This window comes from Anas acuta, chromosome 22, assembly GCF_963932015.1.
Source record: "Anas acuta chromosome 22, bAnaAcu1.1, whole genome shotgun sequence".
Classification (NCBI taxonomy): Eukaryota; Metazoa; Chordata; class Aves; order Anseriformes; family Anatidae; genus Anas; species Anas acuta.
The window spans coordinates 8,025,375-8,037,665 of NC_089000.1; the positions used below are offsets into that span (position 1 = coordinate 8,025,375).

A 12,291-nucleotide genomic window follows, 5' to 3' on the forward strand; every position below is an offset into this window, starting at 1 on the left:
AAATGATGCCTTATGACGCCTCATTACTAGTCTGGCTGGGAAACAACATGAAGAAGGTGCCGTGTTTTTAATGCCCAGCCGCAGGTTGGTTGTGTGCCTGAGAACGTTGAAGGCAGTAAAAGTTGGATTTTTTTTTGGTGTGCCAGAAGAGATAAACCATGGCAGGAAATGTGAACTTCCTTCCAACATCTAAGACAATTTAATACTACTTCCATCTATAGGCAAAATGTTTTTTGTTGGTTTTAGGGGGTGTGTGGGTGTGCATTTAGCAGATGAATACGTGGCTAAGTTGCATGATCTCAAAACTGGAATGTAGGAACTTGGCTTGCATGCTAAAATGGGTTAGCTATATTTTATAGGATATGACTACATGCAGGCAGCAAATATACATAGAGTATTATTAGCACGTAATAATAAAGTGTTCTGTCATCAGACTTGAGAGGTGGCACATGTCACGTGGCGACATCTGGCCGATGTTAGTCACAAGGTTTCTCTCTGTTCCTACATAGCTACGTAAGAGTGGCCCCACGCAACACCCCCAGAGGGAAGCCTGTGGAGGAAAAGCAGAGGGCGGCTGCGGCAGCTCAGCCCTGAGCGCTTCCACGCCTCCGTCACCACCAGGCTGCAGCTGGCAGAGCCAAGTGCCCAGCCTTAGGGGTCTCGAGGAGGTCCCAGTGTCCCGAGTCCACCACCCGTTGCCTCGTGGTCAGTTGCCATCACCGATGGCATTGCAGATGCCGAGCACCTTTTTCCTCTGCAGGGTTTAAGCTGTTCTTGGAAGAACGTGCAGCTGGCACTGGCAGCTTCCCAGCAGCGAAGCAAGGCAGGGTTTGGTATTAGTGCTGTTTCCTCTGTTGGTGCTTTAGGTAAATACACTCATGTCACCTGGGAAATTAACTCAAGGGAAATGAGTACAAATTAGCTACCTGTGTGCACATGCAGAGCAGAATTTCTGTTAGCTTGCGGTGTTTAAATTCAAATACTTTGAGAAGTCTTGACTTTTCAAACAGAGGCACCAAGCACCTTTTCATATACCTGTGAGGTCTCTGGCATTTGCCTGTCCTGAACAATTAGGGCACAGCTGCAAGCACAGAAAACTCAAAAACCATAGCATATCTATTTATTTTTTTCTGGACAAACAATTTTATTTTAGGTAATGCGTCTATACACTGTACATTCAGTCACTGTGGTATATAAGCATAGCTATTTTCATACATAATCTCATAAAGTCCTTTATTTTACAATATTATCTGCTTCAAGGGGAGGGGATGTGGAAAAGGGAGTGGAAAAGGACTATCAAGGTACACAGCGAAATAGATAAATATGCCAAGCTTTTTTCTTATTTTTTTAAATCAGGCATTTATAAACAAGAAAGCATACATTACTTACATAAAAATAGTTCTAGAATAGTAGAGTAAGTCATAATATTGTCATTAGCAGCAGCATAGGAGAGACCAGGATAACAAAAATGTGCTGAAATGCTATTGGCTATTATAAATGTAAAGATTTATTTTTCTTCAATTGAAAAAATGTCATTTCTGTGATTTCTTTTGATTAAAAAATGAACAACAAAAAGAAAAACAACAAAAAACAAACCAACAAAAAACTTCTCTCTAAAACACCTGGACTGATGAGAGGGCAGAATGGAAAGAAAAATCAGCCTTTTGGTAATAAAATACTTTACAGTGAAAATATGGACAAATAAAATGCAAATGATGGAGAAAGGTTAACCCACATTTAAACCTTGCAAAAAGATTTTTTTGTTTTGTTTTTCCTAACAGACAGCAAAGATTCGTCTTAGTTAAAAACACAACTCATAAAACAAGACAACTACCAGGTAAGAAAGAGTTTTGAAAAAGTAAACACCATATACACTTATAATACAACAGTGTAAAATGAAAAAAAGTATTTACATGTTGAATTTACTGTTAACTTTTTTTTTTTTACATTGGCTAGTTCTGTTTGAAAAGCAGAATATTATGTTATACTAGTTAGCTGCTCCATAGATATGAATGTTATTGCTGTTGTTTTTTTTCCCTTCGTTAAGTCTTCTTTCAGTAATAGAAACGATGAGTAATTAAACTGAATATACAAGTAATATATTTTTTAAGTACAGGGAGAGTCAACAGCCTGTATGAAACACCTCTTCTCCCTTTTAACTTCTTAAAGGAAACTAAAGAGCAAATGAAATGAGAAGATACGACTTTACAATTCCTACACTCACAGGTTGGAGTGCAACTGGAATGCAGCAGGGACTCAACAGTAAGTCGAAAGAAGAGCAATTCCATCTGAAAGGGCTAACAAGTGTTTTACTGAAGTGTAGCAGACACAGAAATTACACACAGAACTTCCTCACCTCAAGCACCTTCACAGAATTTTTCCTCTAAAGATTCCCACCTTTTCGACAGATATTTTCTAGAATTAGTGTCTCTATGGCTTTATGCTGGGAAAATTATTTTAAAATAAATTACGTGCACAGAAATTCTGAATTAAAAATAAATTATATATTCTGCAGAAATAATAAAGATTTTGTTGTTAACATATACTTAGGAAAGTCACAAAATGGTTTAAGACGGATTCCTATCCTGTGAAACTCTCCTGTCAATTCACTGCTGGTGTAGAAGGTTTTAACCAGTTTTCTTGCACCTTTTTTAATCACATTGACTATTAAACCTTAATTTACAGAGACATGTTTTACTAGGATGTTTCCACTCATCTGTTATACTTAGTAGAATTATCACAATGCATGGCAAAAGAAGAAAAAACAGTTTTATAACAATGGTAAGTAACTTCATTTTGGAAAAATTTTTCCTGAAATGTCTCAACCCATTTATGTGTGACACAGAGGTGGTGGTTGTTTGACAGTTAAAAGAACAGTAAATAGTCTTAGCAATTCTATTTTCTTATTGAAAAAAAATGCAGAATTCATTTTGGAGGATAAAAGCATCATATGCACAGAAGAAACTGAGACAGCGAGTAAGTACGCTCCCTCAGCCACATGAAAGAACAACTATGTTGTGCCACAGGTAAGGGGGCTGCGTCTGTTAAAAATCAACAACAAATGGAGCTGGACGTGCTGCCATTGTTTGTTGAGTTGTAAGGGGAGAGACACAATCAAAGGTCGGGGGAAAAATGAACACCATTAAAAAAGACAGGTTTCAAGGAAGCTGACAGTGCGTGTGGGAATAGATTTGTTCTGTGTGTAATTTCTTAACATGGCAGTAAAACGTAGCAAATAGGAGACTTGAAATGCACAATGATCAACTAAAGCTAAAATTGTTTAGTTTCCCTTGAAGAAATAAGTGAATAATACAAATCTGGAAATCATAAGGCTGAGAACATTTTTTATGCATACTGCATAACAAAATAAACCCTTTACATAAGACAGTAATAATGCCCATTAATGAATATACGTATGGCAGAGATTTTAATTCCATGCATATGATTTAATAATCGCAGAAAAAAAAACAAAAAAGAAAAAAAAATCCCACATTAAAAAAACAACACTGCCTAAGCATAATCAAAAATCCTTTTGCATTGCACTTTAGAGGAGGAGATCTGCATCTAGCCTCAGTCTCCAGCATCGCAAACACACAGGGCAAGCCCTGTATAAACGGACAGGTTCACGTAATTTACTTGGTGTAACTGTTTCTTGCTCCCGACAGTTCTACATTGTCCCAGTAATCCTACGCCTTTCATATTTCGTCTTTTTGTACCTAAAACATATATATGAACTTCTTTGTTAATGCTCACAGTTATTATAATGGTTATTATAATGGTTTCAAGCAAACAGCTCTTGTTTAAAAAAAAAAAAAAACAACTCTAATGTACTGTAAGTAAATAAATACTGTAATTTTAGGATTGGAAGCCGCTTTCTGTCTACTGGGAAATAATTTTTAAACTTACATAGTTTGTATTAATGTCCAAAAGCAAATAAAGATTACTGGAAATACATTTATTTGTTTAGAATAACTTCTGGGTATGATGATGCATAGGGTTTTATATTTTTTTGTTTTTCTTTTTATTCCTTAAGGTTAACAAAAAAAAAAAGTGTCAGCATTGCCTATATAAGATGCTGAGAGGAAAAATGAGCTGGAAGGCACATCTGCAGCCCCAGATCAAATTTTCACTTTATGCTGATAAGCTCGAGTATGTAAGAGGTGAGTGTTCATGGGTGAAAATAACTTGTCTCTTGTTCGGTAAAGCACCAACTTTATTTGATAAGCACTTCTGGGAGCATCTCTGCTGCTTCCCAACTGCTGTTACACGGCCATGCAAAACAGGTTTAAAATGCAACCAGTAGTGCACTGGTCTGGTGGTTTTGTATTTGGTGGCATTCCGGACCTGCTGAGCACGTGCTTTGCATAAATGTAGATGATGATGCGAGGTGTCACGTGCTGGAAAATCGTGTGGATGATGTTAACATCTGCAGGGTAGAATCTAGAATGCTTAACTTGTAAACGTTCAAAATATGGAATAAAATGCAGAGTAAGATTCTGACAAAGTGCAGTTTAAAAAAAATATTAACAACAACGACAACAATAACAATAATAATAAGACAAAGTGATGGCATGCTGCATTTTTATTCCGGGGCTGCGGCTTGGATCCCAAAATTAAAGTAATTTCTTTTTTTAAAAACAAAAGTTTTTCTTTTAAAAAAGATGTAGGCTTATTCACAGCAGCAAAAATGTTGTTTCTCTTTTCTGTAGTATCCAATAATGCAATGTTGCACTCTCCTTGGGCACAGAAATCCTGACAAACAGTTCAGAATAAAAGCAGGTAAATACTGAATTTTATGGTAAGATGGTGCAACAAAGATGAGTTTTCCAGAAAACTGAAAGCTGAAGTAAAGATTTCAGAATGACTTCAAAACACGTGTCTTCTGCTTTATTTCTCAACCGACTTAACAGATCATCCATTTCCTTCCTTTATTTCCTTCTTTCTTTTCCTAAAGCTGAAGTGGCTCTTGGATGAAGTGAGTCTTTGAACACATCAATTAATGAAGATGTCTTTAGAAAATATGGCATGATTTGCAAACACTGAAGTCTGTAAGGCTGGGTTTGTAATTCTAAAGCATACATCTTCTCTTCCCGCCCTCCCCCCCCCACCCTTACAATCCTGCATCTTCCTTTCTTCTTGTGTTCAGGACAGGAAATGAAGGTAATTGTTTCTAAGGAAAAATATCAACTCGGAAAAGCACTCTGAAGTTCTCATACAAGCACAGGACAGGATTAAAACTGTGATGGCTTCCTAGATGGCTGGAAAACTGCTAATGAAATGGCATCATCACCAGAGGGCTTCTACATGAAGAATCCCAAAGCCTTTAACAAGTCATTAAAAATTGTGCATCGAAGGTTTTTTGTTTTGCTTTCAAAGGTTCATTATAAAAAATCTTGTTAATTTTTTAATACCAAGTCTGTGTAATGAATTATTTTAAATAGCTTATAACAAAAGTTTGTTTTTAAATTCCAAAATGTTCCAACAGGCAGAAGGGCAACATAAAAACACTGCCATGCTTGACTTTCACTCTGATTTTAGTTGGACGATGCTGCTTGCTTGGAGTTTGCCAGTAGAAAATTTGCTGTGGACTTAAAAGTATTTTGTTTATAAACACTTTGTGTTTTATAGGCACAGTAAGATGTTGTGCTATATGGATTGGAAAAAAAAAAAGAGGTGTAATTCAGTGCTTCTGTTATAAAGAGTAACGTTTGCCTTCCAACTAATAAGAATCCATATTCATAGCTCTGTGTGCTAAGACACAACTACTCACACATGCACTTACACACGTACCCACACATCCTCCCTTACTGTGCATATATGTCATTCTGTAGAGGAAATAGACGATGCGCTGTCTAGTTAGTTCTCAGTGTTGCTCGTTGTATTTTCACTGGTGGGTTGACTGCTTGATTTAGGCCACAGCTGTTCCTGAAGTTCCTTGACTACTTTTTCCAAGTGTTCTCGAGCCTCCCTCTCATGCATCAGGTCAGCTCGGAGCTGCTCCCTGTCCGCCTCTGCATGCTGAAGCTTAACCTGTAGGTCCTCAATCTAGAGAAAAGCATATGAAGAAACAAAATGAATGACTCCAGCATTTCAGTTCAATTGTGATTTTGTAGACTTAAACACAGACTAGTAGCTTAAACAAGGCCAAAAGAATAATAAAGCCCTGTAGTGTCTGCCGGACAGAAGACTATCAGCACTGAGGTGAGGAGGGGATTCTCTTTTCCCCATGTTATTTCCATGCAGGACTGTACCATTAGCCATGTGCATTACATGAACCATTTACCTTAGAAATGCTAAAATATTTCTGGTGGCTAACTCCAGAAAGGAAGGAGAGGGGTTTAAGATGAAAACATATTTAAGAATACCTTGGTTTCCTAAAAGTCTAATCGATACGTCTTCAACCATTACTCTTATTTCTTTATCAGACGCCAATTCAGCAAAGTAAAGTGGAAGCTAAATTTGCCCAGGCAGTGACTTACTTTCAGCTATTTTATAATGGTTAATAAAAGTGACCAAAACATTCTTGGCTGCCTATGTAAAAGACCCTTGCATCAGCCCTATAATGTCCAACAAAAACAAGTGTAATGTCCTCCCGCGACCAGGACCCCTCCCATCTCCCAGAGTAAATGTGAGGGACTGCAACGAGGCAAGATGGCCCCATGGCACCTTACTAATTTTGACTAAAATTTGCACTGTTTCAGTTCAGCCATACACAGCTGGACTTTTAGGGTAGGCATGGGGTAGAACGCGTCCTAACGTGCAGTAACTTCACACAGACAAGGCCTCGAAGAACTCCCTGTTCCCAAGACCTTTAGACGGGGTCGTTGGTGAGCTCTCAAAGCCCTGTTCCAGCTCACAACAGGACATGCAGACACCCTCAGCCTCCCCACAGGCCTCAGAAGGAAAGCTTCTTGGTTGTTGCTTACTGATAACAAAGGCAGAGAAAAGCCCCAGTACTGAGGGATGAATAAACACAAAGAAAAAAAGGCATCTTTTTGAAATACACAATTTTAGGCCACCAACAGGTAAGATGGGCAGTTACCAGGAGCTGCCATTTAACAAAAGAAAGGAAAACTCTTGTGTTTTGGGCTAAAATGAAGGCTTCCCTACCCCCCCATCCCTATTTGGATCTTAGTGTCAAGACAAAATGAGCACGAGGCCTAACCCACAGCACTGCTCAATTACAAGTCACCAGCTAACAGGTTCAGCTTGCACAAAGTCTGAATTTAATGCCTTATTTCCTCGCCTGCCTGACACTGTGTGTCCCAGACTAAGCCTGTCTGAAGAATTGTGGTTTCCTCAAAAGTACCAACAAGTGACAAGCACAATACAACTAAGTGACAAACTTCCTGTATGCATTTGCCAAAGTAGAGCTAAGAGAAACTGATGTACAAAGCCGTATTTTAAAATTTCTAACACAACTTTGGAAGTCATACTGACATCTGGTAAAATTCAGTCATTGAAGTTAGTTACCTATGGTATTTTTCTATGAAGAGCCATGCAGAACTCTGAGGAAGCTGCTCAGTAATGTGTTTATTCCAGACCCTGAACCATTAGGTGCCCTCTAATATTTTGCTCAAGCACAGCACTGCTTTATCTTGCCTGCCTGCACTGTACTCTGGTGCTAGGACAGGCAGTGACAGACATCCAACAGGACCCTGCAGGCAATATTGCAAATATGCCTGGTCCTTAGGAAAGACAAAACTGCTGCACAGTCAGCTCCTTGAATTCTGGTTTTAGCCTTTTACTTTACTTTTAGCATTTAATCCCACCCAAGGAAGGGGTGAACAGCCCCACTGTCACAGCTTCCATGCCTTTTTCATGCCTCTTTCATTCAGCAAAGGGGGACACACCTGCAGGGTTGTGACGCTCTATTCAGAGTGTATGGAGTTCACTTTTATCTGCACTTGTTGTTGCCTTTTTTTTTTTTTTGGTTGGTTGTTTTTTTTTTTTTTTAGTTAAAGTGGAAGTCAACTGCAGGTAACGCCCAGTACAGCAGCTCTCACTCTGGTTATGTTTAGTCTGGACACCTCTTATCAGTGAGACATCCTGTGATGCTAGAGAGGAAGCCCACATCATTTCCTGCTTCTGGTCTCCTGGTTAGCCATGTCTCATAGTGGTAACAGGCGGACCACTCCCCTTCCCGTTATTGAGAGCCTGGGGTTAGAAGGATTTCTGATTTCTATTGCTTTTCCTTTTTCCTCCTTCCTTAAAGTAACCACATCAAGTGTTTGCAGCTTATGCTCTAGGTGTAGCAGCTCCTAACACACGTGTACGTAGCAGCACACGTGGCAGAGCAGCTGCTGTAGTGAGTTCAGGCTACAAGAATTCCCTTTAACATTAATTCAAGTGGTTACACCAGGCAGGTTAATTCCCTTGCAAATGCACGATACCTCTGTGGCATTTGCATCTCTGCCTGCAGGAGTTTAAATTTAAGCAAGCAAGCCCCATTTTTCAGAGACCTGTTGCTAACTCTGTCCCATGCCTTATGTTACGCATTTCTCAGCCAAGCTTTCAGTTCGGGAACCACTGATGGGGAACCAGTGGTCTGACAGAGGGCTATTTAGGTGGGAACAGGTCAGAGCAAGACTACAGGGGGGGCTGATACAGCAAGGAAAGGAGGCTTAGGAGGAGGAAAGCTTAGGAGGCTTAGGAAAGGAGGAAAGCAAGGAAGGCTGCTTAGGAGCCCCCCTCCACAGAGGAGGTCTGGTTTCAGGGGTTAACAATGGGTATGGGACTGTGCCCTTTTATAGGAAATGCATTACTGGGCAGCTGGGACCATTTTATTGGAGGAAGGGGAAGGCAGGGCATGCGATGGATTGCTCCTCAGGGCTGTTTCTCACGGAAAGCCAGGAGGCTGCCATCCTGCTCTCAGCTCAGCCTGTTACGCTGGGTCATTTCAGAGGCTTGCAGCAGTGGATGCCTTGCACCCACGTGCCCTGCAACACCAGGGCACAGCAAGGCAGCTTAAGGACACGCAGCCTGAGCTCTGGGGTCACTCGGCTTTGGTTAGTTTAAATAAGCTTAAAAATCTTACATGAGAACCTGATGCAGAGAGGGTGGGGAGGGATTTTTTAGTTTGAAAGCCTGAAGTACCCATGTCGCATGTGATGACGTTCCTGCATTCCTATAACTTTGTCACTGGGCTCACACTGGAGGGTTTCCTAGACCTGACACTTGGTCTTCTTGGGCTGTACGGCCCTAACAGCACTCTGGTCTGGCTGCAGCTTGCTTACTGATGGGCCCTGCCACCTCCTCCTGTCTTGAATAGATCCTGCAGGTCTGGCTTGACCTTTACAAAAAACACTGTCAGGTAAAGTGACTCTGCCTATTATTTATAGTATTGAAATGGATCCCCATACACTGGCATGGCCAACAGAGTGTTAGTGGAACAGAAATCACGTCTGGCACTTGTCTTAGTTCCCTGTAAATGGTGACTTTCAACTGACAGACGTGTGAAGTTCTGGGCAGAGCTGGGCTACTGCCACAGCTGCCGAAGTGCAGGCATGTTAGTAAATCCTGCAATTAGGACTAGGGCTGTAAACCGACACAATGGGGGCACAGAAATTCTATGGAGAGGAGTTGGACTTCATCAAATTAGACAAAATGAGACCACTGGCAACCAAGGCAAAACAGACACTGGAAGTACCCCTGAGAACTGCCGCAGCAGTAAGCTGACATGCCGATAGCTTTCCGCGTTCAGGTCTTACCTGGGCAGAGTACTTGGCCCGAAGCCTGCCTGCTTCACAGCCCTTGTCACAAACTCGGATCTGCCTGGCTTGTTCCAGTTCCCTCTTTAGCCGTATCCGAGACTCGTTGGCTTCCTTCATTTTCTTCTCGTTCTCAGCTCTCAGACGTTCAATCTCTTTCCTTAAGTTGCGCTTCGCCTCTGTTGCTTCTCTCAGTTTCTCCTTCTTAGCCACTCGTAGGAACTCCAGCTCCTAGAAGACACAAGCAGTAAACGTGTGAGAACGGAGGTGCAGGGACCAGATTGGTGCAAGGGCACAGAACCACAAAAGGAAGCGATCCCAACTGAAGCCCTCCCTTCTGGTTAACACCATGGCTCACGTCTAAACCTCGTTCTAAACTTTCTGCAAGCTTTTCTCCTGTAAATCAACAGGAGATCCTACGCCCAAGATACATACTCTGAATTCTTGGATAATAAAAAGCTGTGCTGCATTCACATTTTGCTTTGTCAAGCAAAATAGCTGTGACCATCTGTGACTGAATAAAGATGAACTGGAGTTGGAGACAGCTACCAGCAACATGCTGCTGCACACTAGTTCGAGGTTTCAAACAACCCAACTGCAATGCCTGCGCTTCTTGAACTGGAGATGTACCATGTGAAGACAGATGCCATTGGTGGATGCCCTTTGCGCACAGCAAAGCTGAACAGGACAGGTTATTAGTTGCTGAAGAAATCAATAAGCAACTCCATCTTAAGAAGCTCCCCAAAAGAACACTTAAGGCAAGTAGGAGAAATCACCACCTGTATATGTTCTTTCTAAGGATACTTGTTCTGCTGTAGGTAAGCGGTGCATAGTCCTAGGTCTCCTGGCAGCCAGCCAGCCAGCACGCTGCTCTGTGACGTTTGGGAAACTGCAGGCTAAAACCTTAAGCTAAATCGAAACCATGCTTTGCTCTGGAAAGTGCCTCCTCTCACTGTCCAGGTTCTTAATAGGAACTGCTGCAGTGAAATCCCATCCCCGGGGGAGCCATTAGTGGGAGTGATAATGACAGGGAGACTAACGGGACAAAGGAAGAAACCCCTAAGTTGTTAAAAAGTTTATGTGAAAAGACAGGTTCAACACTATACTTTGAAAAATGTGGCTGACTAAAGGCCTGTCTCCTAAATGGTTAAATTAGAAACTAAAGTTCTTTCTCTCTCTCTTTTTTTTTTTTTTTCCAGAAGCAGCATTTCCTCTCTGTCAGACACAAACCCTCACGGCAGCATGTTTCTGTTAAGTAACACTGCAGTCGGGTCATGGGAAATTCACTCTTTTGACAATCTCACTTCCTAGCCAGGCCATTGTTAGCTCGGCCCTGCCTCTGGAAGCCTGCACACATGTACTTTCTCTGGCCGTGCAACTGGAAACCCACAGCTGCCCAACTGGAAACTGACAGCGATACCACATTCCCTCTCCTTGTGCCATGTTGCTGGATTTAATGCCCCAGTGCTCAGTTCTGCTGCTTCACCACCTACCTCCTATCATTCCTATTTTACTTTGAGTATGTGCTGTTGACTTAGTTAACAAGTTTGACAATTAGCTTTACATATATACACTACATCTAAATGTTTAGCTGTACTTTTAAATAGACAAAATTAAACAAATTTACTGAAACATGACAGAGTGAAGTAATTTCCTCGAGATGACAAAAAGTGCAGCTCAGTTGAAGACAGCTCTCAGCTGCCATTCTCTGGGACTGGGGGCACACAAATCCCATCCCTGAGCCCCTGCCCTTTGCTCTGTTCCCCAGGACCAGGCAGTCTGCACACCCCTGCCTCTGCCCATCTGCACAAGTAGCAGTGTTCTGTCTCCAGGCTCGATGAAGCCGGGCCCTTCTTGTCCCATGGGCACCCCAGGTCCATCTCAAGGCCCACACTTCTCCCTTGGTTACAGCTCCACATACAGTGTTCAAAGGCAAATCTCCTGAACTGGCGCTGTCTGCCATTGCTGTGCAGTAATTTTGCCCTGTGTCAAGTGAAGCAGAAGTTCCCCTGCCATTCTGTTCAGCCACCGTGACCTGCTAACAGCCAGCAGCAGCATGTATTTGCAGCTTTTTTGTCCAACTTCTCTTTCTTTGATGTGACATATCAAGGATTTAGAGAAATAAGGAGCTTCTCTACTCAATGGAACAGCAAACGTTCAGTGAGGCAAGGCCACTGGAAAGCTTTGCAGGACTTGTAGACTCTTCACCAGAGCTTCTGCAAACATCTCTGTCCCAAGGATACCTTCCCTCCAGCAGCTGGGCAATACCAGGATTTTTAAAAATCTTTTAAACTACAAATAAAGCCTTCATAATGACAGGAATGTTTCTTGTTCAGTAAAATTAAAATAAAATAAACTGTACTGGAATAGAAGATTTCTTCTCAGTAATAGATGTTGATTTTGGTAACCATGGACTTAGACCCTAAAGTAAAAACAGGTGACAAGCTTAAAAAAAATGTAAGAATGATTCCTGCATACTTCAGTTTCCCAGATGAATTTACCAACAGTTCTCCAGTAAAGGCTGTTGCTATTTGGGAAAAATAAGGCATTTTTTTAACCGTGAGACTACCTAATGGTTTCT

The 12,291-nt window shown here is 41.5% G+C and overlaps 1 protein-coding gene and 1 long non-coding RNA gene across 16 annotated transcripts in view; one reads left to right on the plus strand and one right to left on the minus strand.

The window, feature by feature from the left end:
- LOC137843411 (uncharacterized) overlaps positions 1 to 12,267 on the plus strand; it is a 77,764-nt gene extending 65,497 nt beyond the window's left edge. For 8 of the 14 annotated variants that reach the window (XR_011089502.1, XR_011089497.1, XR_011089495.1 and 5 more), the window contains 2 exons: positions 1,782 to 10,468; positions 10,910 to 12,265. This is a non-coding gene — a long non-coding RNA (uncharacterized lncRNA). Of the gene's footprint in view, positions 1 to 1,781; positions 10,469 to 10,909 lie in introns of all 14 variants that reach the window. The other 6 variants (XR_011089493.1, XR_011089498.1, XR_011089504.1 and 3 more) reach the window with 3 other exon arrangements.
- Positions 1,107 to 12,291, minus strand: part of SKI (SKI proto-oncogene) — a 127,067-nt gene continuing 115,882 nt past the window's right edge. For both annotated transcript variants that reach the window (XM_068658639.1, XM_068658638.1), the window contains exons 7-8: positions 9,711 to 9,941; positions 1,107 to 6,045 (exon numbers count right to left, since the gene is read on the minus strand). In XM_068658639.1, coding sequence (XP_068514740.1) covers positions 5,857 to 6,045; positions 9,711 to 9,941 — 420 coding nt within the window. In that variant the 3' untranslated portion in view covers positions 1,107 to 5,856. The remainder of the gene's footprint in view (positions 6,046 to 9,710; positions 9,942 to 12,291) is intronic.